At 43.5% G+C, this 21,427-nt stretch overlaps 1 protein-coding gene across 2 annotated transcripts; it reads left to right on the top strand.

Moving 5' to 3' along the window:
- Window positions 1-1,706: 1,706 nt before the first annotated feature.
- sec24a (SEC24 homolog A, COPII coat complex component) lies at window positions 1,707-21,015 on the top strand. Of its 2 annotated transcripts, XM_069717229.1 has the most exons (24): window positions 1,707-1,876; window positions 5,039-5,641; window positions 7,508-7,663; window positions 7,935-8,012; window positions 8,633-8,695; window positions 9,493-9,656; window positions 10,078-10,265; window positions 10,545-10,647; window positions 11,637-11,763; window positions 12,214-12,323; window positions 12,549-12,661; window positions 13,117-13,235; window positions 13,576-13,631; window positions 13,904-14,110; window positions 14,541-14,664; window positions 15,157-15,315; window positions 15,791-15,964; window positions 16,048-16,158; window positions 17,223-17,398; window positions 17,786-17,923; window positions 18,096-18,200; window positions 18,580-18,672; window positions 18,819-18,922; window positions 19,525-21,015. In XM_069717229.1, exons 1-24 carry the CDS (start codon window positions 1,810-1,812, stop codon window positions 19,637-19,639), a joined length of 3,453 nt encoding a protein of 1,150 aa, XP_069573330.1. In that variant the 5' UTR covers window positions 1,707-1,809; the 3' UTR covers window positions 19,640-21,015. The 2 variants fall into 2 exon arrangements, with proteins under 2 accessions (XP_069573330.1, XP_069573338.1); XM_069717237.1 differs by lacking the exon at window positions 7,935-8,012 and having other exon boundaries at window positions 1,709-1,876.
- Window positions 21,016-21,427: the final 412 nt, after the last annotated feature.

Here is a 21,427-nt window from a genome sequence, read left to right as displayed (position 1 = left end):
AAGAGAGAGAGGAAAAAAAAAAAAGGCCCCAAAATGCCAGAATAACAATAAATTATATATCAAGCTTTGACGCGGAGGTTAATTTGAAAAGGTGAGGGTGAGGCCGGCTAGCAGGAAGCCAGGAGCTACGTGTCATATTCTCGTTGCATCGAGAGGTTAACTGGTTCACAGCTAGCCGGAGAAACTCTCGAGACACCGGCGACTCCGTGATACCGCGATTTTTATTTATGGAGGGTTTTTTTTTTTTTCGTACGGGGTGTTTTAAAAAAAAAACAAAAAAAACACACAGGGAATTAAAGTTTGATAGCTCGAGGCACGTTGATAATAATAATAATAATAATTTAAAAAAAAAAAAAAGAGTTTAGCCGATGCTAACGTAGCAACGTTAGCAGCCGGAGATGCTCCGTTCCGCGTTAAGACTTCGTTTCTGATATCAAACATAAAACCGGACGACTTACCCGTTTTTCTTCAGGCGTAGATTGATTTTTTTTTAAATTTTTTACCGGAGTGCGGATCGCTCTAGTGAGTCATGTAAATAGTCACCCGCTCAAATAAACGAGAAGCCTGCGAGAGCGTCAGGTCTTCCTCTCCTTCTTTCGTGTTTTGTTACTGAGCCACGACACTGCAATGGCTGTCCAGTTTACTCCCCGAAACTCTTTGCCCAGCCGCTTCCGGTTTATGTTTCACCGTCATCTGTCCGGTGGGGGACAACCGAAGTAAAACAAAAACGAGGGTCTGGTGTTCTTCTTGGTTTTACTTTTTTTTTAATTATTATTATTTTTTAAAATTTCATGAAATATTTTATTACATTTATTTTGTCTTAAAATATTCGTTTAAATATCGAACAACAACAACAACAACAAAAAAAGGCAAGTGTTCTCCCCTCCACCCTCCAGCAGTTAGGTTGTAGTACATGCTTAAAGCGGAATAATAAATGAAGCACTTAAATGCAAGAGTGCAAAAAAAACAAAAACAACAAAAGGAAATCACGTAACTGTTTTTTTTTGTTTGTTCTGAAGAAGAAAACTCAGAACATAAAAAGACAAGATATCTGTGGTCCCGAGGTTCAGATGCAACATACAAAAAAACAACACGCCTGAAGTGCAAAACGCAAAAAAGAAAAACAACAACAACAAAGAACTACTTATTCTTCTTTTAATATCTTTTCTCTTTTTTTTTTTTTTTTTAATTTAAAAAAAAAAAAAATTAATCGGTTTTTCCCTTTTGTTTTTGCGTTTTGCTCTTAAGTGCCACCGTATAACGACGGAAGTTTAAAATCGACAGGGGCAGTTTAGTTTGATGAGTAGTAGTCGATAAAAGCAATCTCTCTCTCTCTCTCTCTCTCTTCTCTTGTTTCCAGTACGCTGGAAAACCCCGTGCACCGGAGGAAATGCCACGTGTACACACTGCGCATGCCCGACAATTTTTTTTTTTTTACGTTGATCCTGCTGGGTGATCCCGACTTCCGGTGAAAGACGAGAAGCGTCTCACACGGTTACTCTTGACAAGGCCCGTCGTTACTTACCCGCAGGTAGTTGAACGGGGTTGTTGTTTTTTTTTTTTTTTTTTTTTTTTTGGGGTGATACGCCATGGCTCTGTGATCTCCACGGCGAGGCAAAACCGGTAAAACTTTTTTTTAAGGACCCCTTAAGAGACGTCGCGGCATCGTCGGAGTCACAGGGGGGTTTTTTTAAAAGGAGAAAAAAAGACGTTAACACCGGGAGAGACTGCGAGCTAACGACGCAGCTAAAGCTAATTCGCCGACCGAGCGCCTCTCCTAATTAAGATCCCGGTGTCTTGTTTTCAAAGATGTCAACTGCGGGGTTCAACTCTCAGAATGGGACCGGGACCGGGACGGGACAGACGTACACCAACGGTGAGCGACGCTTTTTTAAAAAAAAATTAAAAAAAACCACGAGTAAATAGAAGCGAACGCGTTAGCGGTTGACGGCGAAATGCTAACTTAGCGGCTAAACGGGCTCTTGCTGAGTAACGCGGTAACGTGAGAGGTCGCCAAAAAAAAAAGACATGTCAGGTGTGTTTACGCCAAAGGATAACCGCAGTTAATCTGGACCTGGTTTACCTCGCTGATTTTTTATTTTTTTTAAGGTGACCAAAAATATACCTGCTATCCGTTAACTCTGACGTGTTTTGCTACGTAGCTTTAAAAAAAAAAAAAAAAAAAAAAACTTGGCCGGTGTTTTGCTCCTCTCGGTTTTTTGTCGAGGTGTCAAACCGACAGGTTTTAATGATCCAGAGGCACAATAACAGAATTAAAACAGGCCCGATCTCCCCCCCCCCCCCCACCTCCTCCTCTAACCTCCTGGGATGGGCATGATGCGATCTTGGTGTTTAATCTTTCTCCTTCGAGCTGCTCGGTCAGCCAGAACTTTTCCTGCCATATTTAAACATCGACCGAGATTTAACTTCGTCTTCTTTCTCGCATGTCTCCGTAGGCTTTTGTTGTTTTCCCCTACGTAGTTTGTTTGTCAGTGAATAATCACATCTATATGTTCTCTAGGTGATGAGCGATACTGATTTTTTTTTTTTTTTTTTAAGCTGGTTTAAATAGCTCTGACTTGTTTGGATTTTTTTTATTTTTTTTTACTGTACATGTGGCAACTTGGTTATGATCCAGATATGAAAAAGCTGTAATTTCTGTTGCCTCGGATCAAATTACACGTTTCAGTTTGAGATTACTCACACATTTATATCGTGTTCCCATGAACAATGAGGAAAACCAATTAGTGGCAGGTGATTTTAAAGCCTTCACTATCTGTTTTTTTGTGTTTTTTTTTTAATAGGTGCACGTGAAGGAGTTTTCTTGTCCTGTGCAGACGCTGCATCTCGAGGTTACAATAACTCCGCTGTCGTTTTAAAAGTTGTTGATAGACTTGTGTCTGCATTTCTTGTACTATTTCCCTTAATCTTAATCCTTATGTTCATTGAATCAGATGAGTCATTTCAGGAGGTTAATCGAGTTGAGCTCTGATCAATCTGGAAACAAACCTGGAAAGAACGTCACTAAATATTTGTGTGAGGAGTTTTCGGACCAATTGCTGCAAATGTATTCTTATTCTTCTTGTTCTTTGTGTAAGTTACACAGTTCAGATTGGTTTAAGGATCTTTGTAGTCAATATTGAAAAAAAGCAATCATCATGTATAGATTCTGGAGGCAAACATAAGGATCCTGCCTATTGAAAAAAGAGCTGGTAAAAGATTGATATCGTGTTATAAGACCAGATATTGTTTTAGATTTTGGAACATAGATTAATTTGATTAACTCAGCAGATTATTGTAGCTGTTCTATTATTTGCCTTCACCCACTTAGTCATATTATCCACATTACGGACGATTAATTATCAAAAATCTCATTGCGTACATATTCGGTAAAGCACCAACAAGGTTCTTGGTCCTAGATATTGTGATATTTGATTTTGTCCATGTCACCCAGCCCGAATTGAAAACTTCTCGCTCACACTTGGGGATGTCGTCTTATGACGGATTTAGCTTAAAGTTGCTGACACCCACATTTATAACAGGTTGGACTGGGAAGGGTTGCCCTGGTTGCTTTGCTAGCATTGAAGTTAAAGATGTCAGTCTGCCCTGTCCTTCTGTGTCCTCAGATTTGTTTAAGGTTTCAAAGTGTTTGGTGATAATATCATTACCCCGTTTGGAGTTAAATTTCACCTGTGTTATGTTATCTGATGACATCGATCACCAATCCAAACCTTTCTTGCGATCAGTGGTTATGTTTTTACTTCCCAAAGGGTAGATTTGTGATTGGCTGAGGTGTCTGCCTCCACACCCGGCTCCCTCCGATTGGACAAGAGCTGTAACCGACTTGAAGCTTTAGGTCTTAAAATTCACTTGCTCTCAGGAAGGACAAAGATTTGAGGTGGATTATTTTCCTTCATCTATCCTACCTCATAGAGAGGAGTCATTTTCTAATCCCTTTTGATTTAACTGCATCCAGTTATGTAGTAAAGGTCTTGGTGGGTAGTAGTGACTCTGTTTGCATTATGTAATCCTTTTGGGTGCAAACATCAACAAACTGATGCTGTAATTTAAGCACTGATGCCTGTTAGATTGTTATTCAGGCAACATTTGTTGATGTGAATATCTACCCTGCCCCTTTTCTCTTTTTTTTCTCCTCTGACTATTACACAAGTATTCGAGATTCATTCTCTGCTTTCAACAAGATCTTACATTATCTACTACGTATTAAACCTTTGTTCTTGGTAGGTCATAGTTGGTATTCTGAACATTGAGAGGCAAATGCCCCATTTTAGTTCAAGTATTTTGAATTGCGCAAAAGTGTCAAGTGTCTGTGGTGTTGTAATACTGCTGTGTTCAATAAAGTAAGGTCAGACTTAGCTCAGAGCCCCATCACTGAGGGCAGATCATAGTGAATTAAATCCAAGGAAAGAGATTAGACCCTGGGCTGTCTTTGTTGGTCATTTGGTGGATCTGAGCGATTTCCACTTGGTGGTGTCGCTGCTAGTACTGCGCCATCTGTTTTTCATCTACATTTTTGAGCTTTTTGAATAGATTTAAACCCACCGAGTAGCTTTAATTAAGACACTTGAATTGCAAACAATAGGCCTTTTCAGGCATGGAATCTGTAACAATGCTGGTTTTATCTGTCAGGGAAGCCAATGACTTGTCTTTCTAGCTTCTAAACACAAGGTTACCTTTGAGAAATGTTTCATAATAACTCTAGTCAGCATGACTGTAACCTAGAGAGATGCGATCCTTGTGAAAATGTTGGCATCTGGTACTCGTGAGGGAATCCAACAGCTCCTTTCTTCTCCGTGCAGTGGCAGAACTGCTGGAGAACAGTTTGAAAGAAAGAAGGGCGTTCAACATGAAACCCACTTGTGAAATTACTAAAGCATTTAAGTTATGTGCATGCCTGAAAGGATTTAAGTGTTGTGTTGACAACTGCACGCGTGTTGTTTTGGGCGGGAGAAACGTATGTAATGTTTTCGACTTGGATTTAGTAACCTGTCTGTATTTTTCTCCCTCTGATCTCCAGGTCCATCACAGAATCCAGTCGCCCTGCAGCAGCTGCCAGGGGTCAACTATGGCATGACTCACCAATCAACCTACAATCCAATGCAGGCCAAAGCTCCCGCTCCCCCTGGCCCTGGACTCTACCCCTCTGGGCCATACCAGCCTGCCCCCCCAGTTAGCTCCTATCAGCCAGGGCCACCGCTCACTTCCTACCCATCCGCTCCAGGTCAGTCGCTGTTGTCCCGGCCTCAAATGGGAGGTCCTCCACCACATACCCCTCCTCAGTCCGCCAGCCCCGGACCGAGGCTGCTCCCTGCACAGGCCACGCCCCCTCCACCTGCTGTGTCTTCAAGTAGCTACTACCAAAACCCTCAGCAGCCCATGGCGCCAGCATGGCAGTACAACACAGCTCCCCCACCAATGGGGCCACCCGCTTCCATGAGCGCACCTCCCCGCGGCCCGGTGGCAAATCATATGAATCCCGCTGCAAGCTTAGCAGCAACAGCACCACCACCGTCGTCAGCAGCTTATAGCACTGCGCCACCACCGCACATGTCTCAAAGCGCCACCCAGCCCCCAGGCCCGGGGATGCCCCCCACCTCGCTGCATGGATACACTCAGACAGGTAGGAACACAAAAGCGCCACTGAAAGCCAAACTTTTAACAGCCACTGGACCGTCCAAATGCACAATACGTTATCATTTTCAGATGAATAAATAATGACATCGAGGTGAGGCAACAATTCCATGTCCAAATGAGACATAATTGATGCAGGTGCTCCTTCAGTCAAATCCATAAAAAGATTAGTCATCCTATCAAGCGTCAATAAAATCAGACGGATGAACTTTGCCTCATTACGGCTCATATTTTAGAACTTATTCTGCGTTTTTAAACGATCCCTCACTCATGCCTTCCCAAAATATTTTCTATAACATGATTCCTGGGACTTCTTTCTCCTGACATTATCTTCATTCACTGACACGCGCAGCAGATAGGCACATCTACAATCCTGATATGTTGGAGCTGGACGTTGCCCTCTGCCCCGACGCTGAACATGTTGGCTGGCTGCTGCCTCTGGCACCCTCCCAAGAACGGAGCCTTCATTTTACTCTTGAGTTTTGTTCAAAGTTCAAATAAGAATTGTATTGTTTTCAGCGGGATCCTTATGTATCAGATTGACGTGGCATTTTAGAACACGTTCTGAACTTTAATTAAGTCTGAGTTGCGGGTTGTTTTTGCTTAAATTATGAACGAACAAAAGCTTTCTACTGGCGATATTAACCAAACACACACAGCAGTATGTCCTCGGCCTTGATCACTTTTTGATCAATTCTGCTTGTAGTTAATTTTCCTGCTGTGAGACTTAAAGGGCGGCCTCCATTGGGAAGTTCTTAGCTCGTGGTCTCAATAACAAAAATAAATCTCACAGAAAACCTCCGTAACTTTGTACACTAACAGGAAGTGGCATTGTTACGTCATACGAGCGCGATAGAACTAGGCCGTGTTGTAATTTGTGACCACAGCGTCTGCAAAGCATTCTGTCATTCAACTTCAGTTATTTTCTTTTAGTGCAACAGTCACATGATCACCTCGGCAGCAGCGTACCTCTCTTTGCAAAATTGCAGCGTCAGAACTGACTATGTAGCTTGAACAACGGTGACAGTGAATTTAAAGGCTAACTGGAGAAATGATGATGTCTCTGCTGAGGTATTTTCCTCTGTTCAATGATTTCTTGTTTTAAAATGTCACGACAGCCAAAATATTATGTTGGAAAATTTCAATTTAGCGTGCAGCTAAAAAGTTGAAAGAGCTGTTGTATACGGTCTTGTGTCCCTTTAGTCGCAGGCTATTTTGTCTGTGAGATCTTTTAGTAAAAATTTTAAAATGTCACAGTGCTCACATTAAATATCACTGAGAGAGTTTATCATTTTAGTCATTATTGTTCAGCCTCAGCTCGGCCTTATTCTCATGAAGTCTTTTCTGCTTTACGTCTCTGAGATTATAGATTTGTCCTTTTTAGAAGTGTTTAAATGTTTGTTTTATTTATCCTCGCTTCCCATTTTTTTGTGGTTGCTATAAAAATAACCAACCTGACAAGCTGCGTTTTACCCGTTCAGTAAGCTGTGTATTGTTTATCAAAGCTGGTGTTGTGTACAAAAGGGAATATACTTGTTGCCTTCACTGATACAAGTTCATCCAGGAGTTTGTTTCAAAAATAATTAAACTTTGATATCGACTTAATTATCATTTGTCAAACAAAAATGAAAAATAATGCCGTTTCCAGCCTTTGAAATTGAAGGATTAGCTGCTTTTCTCTATGGGACATTGTGACAAGCATCGCTCGCTGCTTTGTCACACTGCTTTAATGGCTACATGTCAAATCAGAAAAATGAATCAAAACTAAAGCCATTAATCAAAAATGAATAATGGAAATAATCATGTAACATCATTGCTGTTTTTCTTTCTTTTTCTTTTTCTTTTGTTTCACCAGGTACTGCACCTCCACCGATTGCTCCACACGCATACCAACCAGGCAGACCTGCCTACGGGCCTCCACCTACGGGCCCGCCACCAACCATGAAACCTGCACCACCTCCCACTGGACCCACAATGGCCAATGCCACACCTCCACCGCCCAAAGCAGATGGTTAGTGTTTTTGTTTTTTTTGTTTTTCTTGATCTGGCCTGTTGATTAAAAGCAGCCTAAAAGGTTTCAGCTGCCTGGTTTTTTTTTTATTTATTGTTTTTCATTACGTGAAGTATAACCATTTTGTGACTGCTGATTTATAAAGTGACAACACTACCTGCGATGATCATGTTGTATCACTTTGCACTTGATGTCCTTTTATAAGCCAACCGTTTTTGTTCTAAACACCCTCCGTTGTTTCCTTCCCTCCCCTTCTCCCTCTACATGCCAGCTCAGTGCGGGGGTGCTGTTAACAGCACTCTTTCCCCCATTGAGCCCGACAGCCTGGAAGGGGATATTGAATGTCCAGGTGTGGCCAAATCTGTCATTTTAGCTGTTTAGATGTCGTGTCCGTGCTGTGGTGCCAATCCTGTCCTCTCTGTGCTGTTTTTTTTTTTTTTTTTTTTTTTTCCCCGTCCTATCTAAGGATGCACTAATTCTGTTCTCATCCCTAAAAACTGATTCCAAATATGAAGCTCGACAGAATCGGGAGATACTGAGCCGTTAACTTGTCACTTTTACAGAACGTTGCATATCATAAGAAAACTAGTCAAGAGATGTTAGTCTAGATGCTGTTCTTTAAACTTTAGTAGCTGGAAGTGGGTATTTCTTCTTTTTTTTTTTAGCATCATTGCATCCCTGGTGACAAATAGTTCTCGTTGGTAGTTTTTCTCTCTGTCACTAAGCTTCCCCATTTCTCCCACGTGACCTCTATGAACATCTCATAAACACCAAAGTACAAATCTTTCATTAAAGCGTCACTAGTTTCCATAATTTAGCCTCATCAATAGTGTTATCGTACTTTAGTTTGCGTCTTTCCCTGCGGTTCATTTCATTCCATATTCATTGTCTGTGGTCAGCGCGCCGGAGCAGAAATCAGAAAGTGTCACTCAAAGGATTCATAACACATCTGTGTTTGTTTTGAAACAGGAGCTGTGGCTGGCAATGGCCCGCAAGCGTCAAACAGCTATAATCACATTGACAACAAAATGGGTAAGGACATCTTCTGCCACATATTGGATCTTTCTCACACCGACCACATGGGCAGTCCAGGTTTACTGAATATGGTTTCAGAGCAGCTTTACACTTAGAAAATTGCCCTCTTTACAGTTTCAGAACATTTCTACGTTTTGTTTGCGAATTGTTTTAACATTTGTTATTGTCGCAACACTTAAAATCACTTTCTGTTGCAGTAATTCTTCTGTATAAATGACAACAACAAAAAACACCGAAATGTCATAGGATCAGAACCCTAGAATGACTGTCAGTTCTGACCCAATTACAAGCCCCCCATTTACCTGAATTTAAAGGATAAGTATGAATACACTGTTTAATCTACTTTTCATATCATCAGCAAAATCCACACTGAACTGATACCAACAATAATTGTTCTCTGTGTAGCTGAAGCTACAGTACCTTATGCCTCTGTGACATTGATCTCTATTTTCTTTAGTGGGTGAAATATGTGTGCCACAAAATGTGCATTAATCCGCAGATGAAAATTGCCCCCGGCCCCCAAAACGCACCATTCACCCCTGGTTGAGTCATGTTTGCTCAGAAGGCAACGCAGAGCTTTTGGGGGCACAGTGCCACCGACAAGCACAGCGAAGTTATAAATACCAGATGAACGGTTTGATGCACTGTTGGGTTCAGCAGGAAAAAAAAAAATGGAGAACGACGCCGGCATTGGCATTTAAAAGGGGCTCACTTTCTCAGTAAACGGCGCTCCTCGGTGGGTTTGGTTTCTCGCGTAAACCGAGCTCATTTATTTCCCCATTTTTCTGCCACAGCTGGTCTGACTCAGCCCGGACCGCCCGGTCGACACTTGGGCCACTACCCTTCCCTCCCCCCTGGGTACCAGAACACCTCGGCTCCCCACGCCACCTCCAACATTCACCCTGCGATGCAAGCCGCCACGCAGCCTTACACTCGAGCACCTCAGCCGTACCAGCAGGTGAGGAGGGAGTCCGCACGTCTGCGCTCCTTGTTTAATGTCTGATCACTTTTGCGAATACTGTTTGTTTGCTCTTTTGTCATGCCCCTGCACACACGTGCGAATCCTGTTGCACGAAGTAAAACGCTAAAGCTTTTTAGGGACCCCCGCTTGATCTGCTGATATATCGGCGCAATTTATTCACATAATAACGATGTTGTCATGCACACGATGTGATGTGATGTTAAGATAAAAAAAAACCAACAACAACATGTCGAAGGGTATATCCATTACTTCTGGGCTATAAAGCGGTCAGATGAGGAGGACGTGAACGGCAAATATTTAGACCGGTCGGTCAAAGCCAAAGTCATCATCCACGCTGAATGTCATTCGTTTTTGGTGAATAAATAACCGAATAGCTTACTGTCTTCCCGTCTCTCAGATGCCTGGTGGCCCGGGGCCGGCCCAGCTGAGCCCATCATTGGCTGCCATGAGCCTCCAGTCCAGCACCCCGGAGGCCCTGAGAGTGGTCAACCTGGTGCAGGAGAGGAACCTGCTGCCCCCAAACGCAATCCCCGCCCCGACGCCCTGCCTCACCCAGGACCTGCAGAAGATCAACTGCAGTCCAGAGTAAGCCGCGGTGCACTAATAAAGCATGCGTTTATATTTATTATGTCTTTTGATGTGATTCCTTTAGGACTGATATTACTGTCATTGATACGTGTTTACTCCTATGGTGGTTTAAACTCAATATTATAAAGCAGTTGTAGTCGAATATTGAATGCATCTCATGTGGGACTTTTGTAAATTAGAGTGTCAGTGCTTACAGCGAAGACCAAATCGTTAGCTGTGGGTTGTTGTTTTTTTTTTTAATCGGCACACACTGAATTTGTGCGTCTGTGTCTACAGGGTTTTCCGCTGTACACTGACCAGCATCCCTCAGACTCAGTCTCTGCTCAATAAAGCCAAGATGCCGCTGGGCCTGCTGCTTCACCCTTTTAAAGACCTCTCGGTAAGCCCTCGATTTAACATTTAATGTTCATCTTCGTTTCACATTAGCTTATATAACCTTATTATTGTCGGCTGTTTATTATTTTTTTTTTCCATCTCGTGTGAACACGAAACCTAACTTAGGTCGAGGGATTAACAGGAACACGGTCAACCCGGCTTCATTTCTCCTGGGGAGATTCATTTCACTCGACTCCTCACTGAACGTAGCATGTGAACGAGAAAGATGTCAGACGGGGAAAGTATCTCTGTGGCAGCAGCGCGAAAGGGGCGAAAGGAAACATCGCACTTTGTTATTCATCCTCGTATTTAATATCGGATCAACCAGGAGGTTTAATAAACGCTGATTTTGTTGACCCTGAGGTGAGGGGAAACTCTTCCCCTCTTGCCATTCATAAAGTTGACATGAAAGTGCACATTAGCTGGCAGAAGATTACGTCAATAGAAGACCAAAAACCAACGGTGGTTACCCGAGGCCTATTTTCTCACCGTTGTAACCATTTAGTCTTCGGTGTAACAGACACAGAGATCTCAGTGCTCGCATTCAAATATGACACGTGATGTAACATTACTGTTGTAGTTATCCTGTCATGAAGAGTGAAGATGGCTGTAGTGCAGCTTCCAAGGAGAAATATTCTCATAAACTTTGTTGAAAAGTCGTCTGCAGCCTCATCTTCAATTATATTTCCCAAGATTTCGACGCACCAGTTAAATTCGATTAGCAGCGATTAAACAAGATTCTTCTTAACGTGTTTTTTTTCGTAACAGGATTTGACTAAATGCAGCCTCCGGGCAAAATCTGTCACAGTGAATTGGTTAATGCTTCTGCATTAATTGAGGACACAAACAACAGAGACGTTGCGCAACTTAGACAGCGACGAGAAAGGCTTTATTGAAATGGCAGTTACAAAGAGCTGCACACAAGAAAATGTGTTCGCCTGGAGACGCTTCTCTCACAGAGGTCGGTTTTGTTCTGCGGCTTGATCCCTGCAGCAACTTCCTGTGGTGACCTCCAGCACCATTGTCAGATGTCGGTCCTGCAGAACCTACATCAACCCGTTCGTCTCGTTCCTGGACCAGAGAAGGTGGAAGTGCAACCTGTGCTTTCGGGTCAACGATGGTAAGAAAAGGGGAGAGTGGTGAAGGCTTCTGTCTGAGAACGCTGGAGGCAAATGACGAGAAAGTCCAAACCAATAAAGTTCAGCCGCAAAATGCATCTTATTCGGTAACACATGGACAAAATAATGAGGCCGATTTTTAAATAGGATTTGAAACAGCAAATACTTGGGTATTGTCTGAAGGTTGTTTATTTATATGTAAAGCTGTAATAATGCTCCTGTGTCGTCCACTCGGCCAGCTCTCTCTGGAACAAGATCTTTTTTAATTTAAAGACTTTACACATGGTTAGATTTAAGGAAACGCGGTCATCTGCTCCGCCGTAGGATTTTTACCACGGTAACGGTAGAATAACAATCGTATAACAGTTCATGATCCTTCCTTCTTTTACCTCCCAGTTAGGGAAAATTACTTCATACTAAACCCAGAGTGCATGTTGTGTGTCTGTGTTTAGTTCCAGAAGAGTTCATGTACAACCCAGTCAGCAGATCATACGGAGAACCGCACAAAAGACCCGAGGTCCAGAACGCCACCATTGAGTTCATTGCTCCTTCAGAATACATGGTAGGTTGAAGCAGCTGTATTGACATCGTGCCCGTTAAAGATGGGAGCAGCGACTTCGCTGTGTGCTGTTGTAAAAGTGGTAGAACATGCTGTGAAGGAACCTTATTCGACAGTTACTTTCTAAATGACACGCATTGCAATCTGTTCGGTCGTCTCTGTACGCCATCACAATCGTCTTTTGGTTACCGACTTTTGTTTTTAAGTGAAGTGTGTTTTGCTCCACAGCTGAGGCCGCCGCAGCCTGCCGTTTACCTCTTCGTTCTGGACGTATCCCACAATGCAGTGGAGACGGGCTATTTGAATGTGTTTTGTCAGTCGCTGCTGGAAAACATAAACGCGTATGTACAATATTCAGTTTTGAGTTGTCTGCACATCTTGCGACCGAATGGCCCTTTTGTGTGTGTGTGTGTGTGTGTGTGTGTGTGTGTGTGTGTAATACCTGTTCTGCTATTAAACTATCTGGAGGGTAAATACACAAACCCCTGAGTTGAATATTCAGGTAAACCAACATACCGAAAGTCTCAACATAGTTCTTTTTTTTTTTTTTACCCTTATTGACTCAGCGGCGAGCCACCGCAAATATTTCTGCCTGCCGGGGGGAGAAATAGATGCAAATATTTTGTAATTATTGCCATTGCATGACGTAACATTATCCCACATAGTGTAACGTGTCAATGCAAAGTTGATAATGGGCTTTTTAAAAAAAAAAAAAAAAAAAAAAATATGGATGAAAGTGGGTCGTAGGTCGTCCCTGTAACCTGTGTGTGTGTGTGTGTGTGTGTGTTCGTTCTAGGCTTCCCGGAGACTCGCGGACAAAGGTAGGCTTCATCACCTTCGACAGCACCATCCACTTCTACAACCTCCAGGAGGGACTCTCCCAGCCTCAGATGCTCATCGTGTCTGACATTGAAGGTGAGACGCAGCTGACAGCGAAAGGCCGCGCTCGCATTATCACAGCCGTCTGCCAAACTTAGAAGCAACGCATGTTTGACGGCCGCGGGCCGTCTGGGTCAGTGGACACGGCTGCCGTGTTCCCGGTTCACTCCCGTCATGTTTTTAGGGGCCGTTGCCTTCTGCTTCAGCGTTATCAACATTTTGAAATGTTTTCTAAATGTCCTAAAAGTTACCGGAGGTCTTTTAACTTGTCAGCTTTATTGTGTCAGTTGTATCACCACTGTTATATTGGTGTGTGTGTGTGTGTGTGTGTGTGTGTGTTATGTTTGTTTAAGTCATAATCTTTTGTGCTCCACAGATATCTTTTTACCAACACCAGACAGCCTTCTAGTAAACCTCAATGAATGCAAAGAGGTAAGAAATGCACCTTTTTTTAATTAACGTTGTGAACGTGAACATTCAGCACACGTCCACCCAACTATGTTTCCTGTTCTTAAGTGTGCAGGAAGTAACATTGATTACTCTCCGTTTGAGACGTTGTGCCTTTTGTAAACACCGCAGACACAATGCTTCGTCAGAGAGGACTTAAATCAGCCTGACTCTGACCTACTTGCAGATGGAAGGAAGATTAAAAGCCCTTCGCAAAAAAAAAAAAATATCACTCATGTCCCGTATTTATTTTCCAGCTTGTGCAGGATCTGCTCAAGAGCCTGCCAACTTTATTCGAGAAGACCATGGAGACCCAGTCCGCCCTGGGTTCAGCTCTGCAAGCCGCCTTCAAGCTGTTGTCGCCCACCGGAGGGCGCCTGTCCGTGTTTCAGACTCAGCTGCCGAACCTCGGCGTGGGAGCTCTGCAGTCCAGAGAGGATCCCAACCAGCGGGCGTCTGCCAAGGTAGGAGCTCTGACCGTGCAGGTTCTCCAGCACGTCGATGAGAAGTGGATTTGAACGTCATGCAGTGGGATTCGAGAAACGCCGTGTCCCTTGAAAACGCCACCGGTCACCGGAGATATATGTTCATGAAATAGAACGACGGATGCAAAGCTACTCGCAGAATTACTGCGATTTGAGATTTGAGATGAGAGACTTTTTAAAAAAAAAAAAAAAAAAATGTAAGAAGGGGAGGATGATGATCAGTAGCAATGATTACAAAAATAAATACAAAATAAAACACCGCAAGGGTTTCACTTACAGCAGGTTCATCGTTAGCCATCAGACACGGACGATCTCGATCTTTGCCGCTCGTTCCTTTTGATCCCGACTACTTTTGGGCGGTTGTTTTACACTCGGATTTCCTGTCCTGTCTGTTGTGTTTGCCTGTCAGGACATCCAGCACTTATCCCCAGCGACAGACTTCTACAAGAAGCTGGCTCTGGACTGCTCCGGCCAGCAGGTGGCCGTTGACCTGTTCCTGCTCAGCTCTCAGTACTGTGACCTGGCATCGCTCGGTGAGTCCGAACACGACCGATTGGAGAGGGAGGATATAAAAAAAAAAAAAAAAAAAAACCATCAAAACCCAGGGTTCACTGGACCCGTTTATTTTTCATGTTTAGTGCTCAGTGCAGAATATTTTGACGCGATGTTGCAAATTCAGGTTTATTGGGAGAATTTCGAATTGCTGATTTCGTTTCCGTTTATTACGTTATTTTACTGTAGTTACACAAAAGAGGTCGTTATTTTAAGTTGTGTTGAGTCCATGGAACAATATTATGATCTGCGTTAGTTATAGGACGGTCTTATACTAATTTTAGGCTTCTCGCAACCACAGGCCTCATTTTCTAAATAGTTAAGAAAAACCTTCGTGGAAAGAAAAACATAGAAAATCAATTAATGCGACCTTTAGTTTTTGTTTTAGTTTTTTTTACAATTTAAAAAATAAAACAATCCTCATCTCAATCGTTAATTTATCTGTCTTCTTGTCTGGCTTCTCTCTCTCCCAGGCTGCATATCCAGATACTCGGCAGGTAGCGTTTACTACTACCCCTCCTACCACCATCAGTACAGCCCGGCTCAGGTGGAGCGCTTCCAGAAGGACCTGAAGAGATATTTCACCAGGAAAATTGGCTTTGAGGCCGTCATGAGGATACGCTGCACCAAAGGTCTGTTGGTACGAAAAGGACGTGGAGTTGGTCGAGTGTGAAAGAGACATTTAATATCGTTTTTTTTTTTTTTTTTTTTAATACGTGTGACTGTCTTTTAGATGCTTAGCCAGTTGAGTCATTGGTTTTTGATTAGTAAAGGCTTTTCGGCGTCGCCCCTTTATTTTCCACCGCGTCTTATTTCCGTGTCGTATAAATATGAAGAGTTAGGATTGGATTACGAGTCGTCTTCCATCTGAATAAGACCGGTGTCTGGCTTTTTAGATAAATTGAATTCTGAAATGTAAAAGATATTCCAGTTGGTTGTGGCTGGTTGTGTTTCCCTAAATGTCTGCAACACAAGTGGAGAGCGCAAAGTTGAAATAAACCAGAATGATCTTTTTTTGGGGGGGAGGGGGGATTTTCATTATGAAGGACCATAATATCTCTACAGTCCAGGTACAATGACCTGACTGAGTGTTGTCTCTCTCTGCAGGTCTGTCCATCCACACGTTCCACGGGAACTTCTTCGTGCGCTCCACGGACCTGTTGTCCCTCCCCAACGTCAACCCCGACGCCGGCTTCGCGGTTCAGATGTCCATCGAGGAAAACCTGGACGACATGCAGATCGTCTCTTTCCAGGCCGCGCTGCTGTACACCTCCAGCAAAGGTACACGAAACAATCACACACGCACACCGAGTAGAAATACCATCTCTGTCTCTTTTGGTTTTAACGTGTGTTTTGTGTCACAGGAGAGAGGAGGATCCGCGTGCACACTCTGTGTCTCCCTGTGGTCAACTCTCTGTCGGACATCTTTGCCGGGGCCGACGTTCAGGCCATCAGTGGGTTGTTGGCCTGCATGGGTACGTACTGCACTGTTGTAACACTTTGAAGGGAACATATTAGATGAGGTTTTTTTTTTTTTTTTTTTTTAAAGGACGAGTCATTCGGGTTGTCCTTTTAATATTAAAAAAAAAAAAAAAAAAAAAAGACATTTATTTCCCAAAGAGAACTTGTTCTTATGCTGTGCAGAATAATTCAGTGTCTCATCAGACTATTTGATGTTATTATGCCTGGGTAGTACGTTATTTTGTATTTATTTTTACGCACCTTTTTTGTTGTTGTTGTTGTTTTTTACAATTTCTGATGGGCCAGTAAAGATTTAGATTTTTTTTTATACGACTTGTTCTTTTCGATAGATATGATTCGCGCTTGTTTTAAAACTTGTATTTAATCATTTAACACAGGAATGTGAAGGTAAAATAATAACACGTGCTGTTCGACGACATTACATCAAATCGGCGTGCGCGCGCGCGCGTCATATTGGCTAAATGTGTATTTATGTGAAGCGACGCTCTAAAATTATCCGTCATTGTCACCGTGAAAAGTCTTCTCATTGGCTCGACACCAAATCCTCGCAGGGTTTCCATCCACTTGTCGGTTATTAGCGCGCGACAGATGGTTACGAGTGGCGACAGCTGCGGTTGCCGAGCAACCGTCACGTACCGAGCAGTCGGTTCTGTCCCGGCTCATCTCGCATTCGAGAACAAACATTGACATATTTTGAAGGGAGGGAGAAAAAAAAAAAAAAAAAAAAAATTCAGAGAGGAGTTTGTATTTCAGCTTAATCTGGTGATAAATGTAGTCGGGTCGAAGCCACGTGAGGCGTGAACGATGTCCGTGCCTCACTGAAACACATCGCCAATCAACTCGGAGCTGCGATGCACCCGGTACTAATACTCTTAAAGAGGCGTTACGCGCAAGTTTAGCCCGCGCATTGGGGGAATGAGCCGACGTTAAACAAACGCGTCTTGCGCGCGTCGTGAATGGACAGAATCGGAGTCTTCAGCTGAGGTCCTCGGTCCTTCTCGTGACGACTGTGAATGTGTGTTTCCCCCCCCCCCCCGCCCCCCCTACCCCTCTCCAGCTGTGGACCGTTCGGTGACGGCCAGTCTGAGCGACGCCAGAGACGCGATGACCAACGCCGCCGTTGACTCGCTGTCGTCTTACCGGCAGTTTGTGTTGACCATCCAGCAGCCCGGCCTGCTGGCCCCGGCCTGCCTCCGGCTCTTCCCGCTCTACATCCTCGCCCTTCTCAAGCAGGTCGCCTATTTAAATTTTTTATTTAAAAAAAAAATTTTTTTTTACATCTTACCATCACGACGCAGCAGCTACCCCGTCGGCCGACGCTTTACTCTGTTACCGTCTCCCGTTTTCCACTGACGTGTTTCATGTTCTTCCTACAGTTGAACCCACGTGTGTTATGAACACGTATCTCCAGCCACCTGTTGATTCATTTACTCATTTAATACGCGCAAGATCACACAAATCGAAAACCTTTCATGATTTTTTTTCGGACTCTTAAGAAAGTGCTTCTGCCGCCGGGATCCAATGTTGGGAAACAACGCCGCTGACCCAGTCTTGACCTTGTTTCATTGTGTGTGTGTGTGTGTGTGTGTGTGTGTGTGTGTGTGTGCGCGCGCCCTGCAGAAAGCCTTCAGGACAGGCACCAGCACCAGGCTGGACGACCGAGTGTTTGCCATGTGCCAGCTGAAGTACCAGCCGCTGGTCTACTCCATGCTGATGATCCACCCGGCTCTGTACCGCGTCGACGATCTGACCGATGAGGTGAGAGGAGGGGGAGGGGGGGGTGTTTTTCGTGAGGGGAGGAGAGGTGTGGGGGGGGGGGGCACGGTGCTGAACCTAAACAGTGAATTCCAACATTTTTACAGGTACTTCAAAGTATCCCTGTGTTGCCGAGTAATCGTCTCTTCTTTTTTTTTTTTTTTTGCGTCTTCAGGGAGCTCTGAACATCAACGAGCGGACGATCCCTCAGCCCGCAGTGCACCAGCTCACTGTAGAGAAGCTCTGCAGGGAGGGAGCCTTCCTCATGGACTGTGGAACAGTACGTTTTAAAGAAAGAAAAAACAACAACAACGACGCCCTTAATAACACGCTGACAAATTTAAAGCCGACGCTTCAAATATGGCTGAATGTTGGGCAACAATCCCCTCTGGATACAGCTTCGAGGTTGCAGCGTGTGGGGGAAAAAAAAAGTGGTAATAAGAGCAACGCTAGAAAAGAGGGATTTCTTCTTCTTCAAAAAATTAAAAACCCATCACATTTCGTGCGTTTTGGGGCGACGAACGTTACCCTCAGTGCTTATTAGCCTGATTCACATTCTCCCGTATTTCAAGCACGGCGTGGGGAAGTTTTCACCTGTTGGTAGGGACGCCTCTCGGTGGCGATTGGTTGAGCTTTACACTTTTCTCCGCCCCCAAAAGGTGATGTATCTGTGGATCGGACGGAACTGCCACCCCAACTTCCTCACACAAGTCCTGGGAGTTCCCAACTACGCTGCCGTGCCTGAAAACCTGGTAGGAAACATCACGTTGAAGCAACACGATCGCAGTGTACACCCGTCGTGGTTTCGCTGTCTGCGTCTTCTTCCTTCATGATGATTTCAAAATAAAAATAATAATAATTAAAAAAAAAAACCTTGACTGTTGCTGTCCTCTCGCAGTATCTGCTCCCAGAACTGGACACCGCGGAGTCGCAGAGAACCAGAGCGTTCGTTGGTTGGCTGAGGGATCAGAAGCCGTTCTTCCCCTCCCTCCACGTCATCAGGTGAGCGACGGATCTACACTCGCGATGAAACGAAGGTGCCGGAGCACAAAGTGCGGCGCTCCTCTCGGTGGTGCAGACGACCAGCTGCCGCTAGACTTTTGACTCGGTGCGGCTTTTGATTTGACTTAAAAAAAAAAAAAACAAGAAAAAGGTTTTGAGGTTAGTCGGGAGTTGTTTTTTTGTTGTTGTTGTTGTTGTTGTTTTTTCAAAACTGAATTCAGAACAAAAAAAATAAGTAACTTAGATTAGATTTCAAGGTTCCCTGTGGAGTTGTTTGACCGTCGGTGGTGCAATGGAGCATTTCTTCTGGCTGCGCGTGTGTGCGAGCTAAGTAACACTGGCGCACGCCTCCGCTGAGGATTTAACGCGCTTCCGCTGAGCTACACGTGAAGGTTAAGCCCAGATCGGACCAAAGACTTGTGTTCTTCACACTCGTAACGGGGAAGTAGGAGGACTAATGTGAAAGATATTTAATGTCTTGATTTTGAAAACCAAAGTCTTCAATTGTCTCTGTCGGCTCTGGGAAATCAAAGATCAACTTTTAACTGACGTCTCTTGACTTTTATTCCCCCTCCCCTACTGTTTTTCATCATGTGACTCAGGGACGAGAGCCAGCTGAAAGCCAGCTTTATGCAGAACATGATCGAGGACCGAACAGAGTCGGCCCTGTCGTACTACGAGTTCCTCCTCCACCTCCAGCAGCAAATCTCCAAATAATCTCCAGCGGGATTGTGGACACGAGGAAACGGCGACGCAGCAGTTGACGCGTGTGCGCGGCGCGTATACGTATACGAGGTGTGTGTGTGTGTGTGTGTGTGTGTGTGTGTGTGTGTGTGTGTGTGTGTGTGTGTGTGTGTGTGTGTGTAAATTCAGCGAGGCACACCCAAGGATGCTTCTCGCTCCATCTCCAGCCGCGGTCCACCATATCTCTCCGAGGAAGAGCCAAGCCGACGTGAGGCATCGGCCAAATAAAAAAAAAAAAAAAAAAAGTCGAGACGGACGGAGCGAGGAAGTCGCAAAGAATCGATTCTGATGTGCATTTGGCACTTTTTTTTTTTTTTTTTTTTTTTTAAACCCGGATGAAGCAACGTGTTGGAAGGAAAGCAAAAAACAAAAACCACAACAAAAAAACAAAAAAAAGCAGGAAGCCCGTGATTGATGTCGGTGATTGAATGAATCAGTGTTTCTTCTCAGAGAACAATGCCGTCTAACTGAGGTATCGGGTCGGACGCAGTGCAGGCAAACGGATGCGTGAAGTATTTTTGTTCCTGAAAGCACGGTCGTCTTTACTGATACCAGTCCAACGTTTGTTTGTTTGTTTGTTTGTTTGTTTGTTTGTTTGTTTGTATGTATGCTTCAGACCAGGTTTATGAGCAAAGTTAGCCTAAAAGACTGTTTTGTGTTTTGTTTTGTTTTTTGGAGTGTCACCTGATGTATTTCTATACACAAACACCTGAGCTCTAACACACTATTATCGTACCTGGAGGACAGGGCGCGTGTGCTTTTTTTATATGACAGTCATTATATATATGTGTGTGTTGAACAAAATCCGTAGAGTCTGTTGTTTAAAAGGCCGAATTTTTAAAGGTGTTTTTGGGAGGCAGGTCGACGTCGCTGCCTCGAATGTGCCGATCTGGCAGCGGGAAGTCGTTTCGTCGGTCCGATCTGTCCCCCTCAGAAACTCTCCCGTCACCTTTTTCCCCTCTCCGGACATTTAGAACACCTCCGACGACATCGCTGTTCTGTTTGTTTATTTCTTTCTTTTTTTTTTTTCTTTTTTTTCTCTGATTGTTTAATTTATGAGACTCCCAATCTCGATTAAATTCTATAATTGCCTTGTATGGGAACTCGCTTTTTATTATTAAGCCTCTGTTCAAATACAGACTCTATATATGAAATATTTTAATATAATAGGATATGGGAAATTCTTTAACACAGACATAACAAAAGCCATTGTGATCTTTTAATCATGCTTATTGATACTTGTATATTGAAAAGACTGCATTATATAAAGGTAAAGAAAATGCTGATGATTTTAGTATAAACAATAAGGAAATGACGCTAAGAAAATAAAATGTTTGGGACTTTTTAAATGTAGTTTGTTTTTTGGTGGGTGAATAGTGTTGTTGTTGTTTTTTTCTTTCTCTGTGGAAACGAAGACTACGAAGCAGAACGTGGACCAACACGGGCGACATTTCTCTTGAATGAGTTCGAATCAAGGTTTTTGATTTGGTCTGATTTCATACGGTTTGTAATCTATGTATTATATAAGCGAAAAAAATGTATTTAGGAAAAGACAAATATGTTTTGGTCTTCATGCACAAAATTGTCTTTCATAAAAAAAAAAAAAAAAAAAACTGATGGAAAATAATAAATAGTCTTGTTTTGTACAAAGTAAATTCCAGAGGTGTGGACTCGAGGCACAATATTATTTCTTTAAAAAGATTCTAATATCAATATGTCAAGCCGATATTCTTTAAATGCTATTTATCGATGGCATATATT

This window comes from Brachyistius frenatus, unplaced genomic scaffold, assembly GCF_029030835.1.
Source record: "Brachyistius frenatus isolate BFR_SWC_R1_liver_20210118 unplaced genomic scaffold, ASM2903083v1 Contig_5, whole genome shotgun sequence".
Taxonomy (NCBI): Eukaryota; Metazoa; Chordata; class Actinopteri; family Embiotocidae; genus Brachyistius; species Brachyistius frenatus.
The sequence above is the reverse complement of the archived record's forward strand: the minus strand, read 5'-3'. Positions and strand labels throughout refer to the sequence as shown.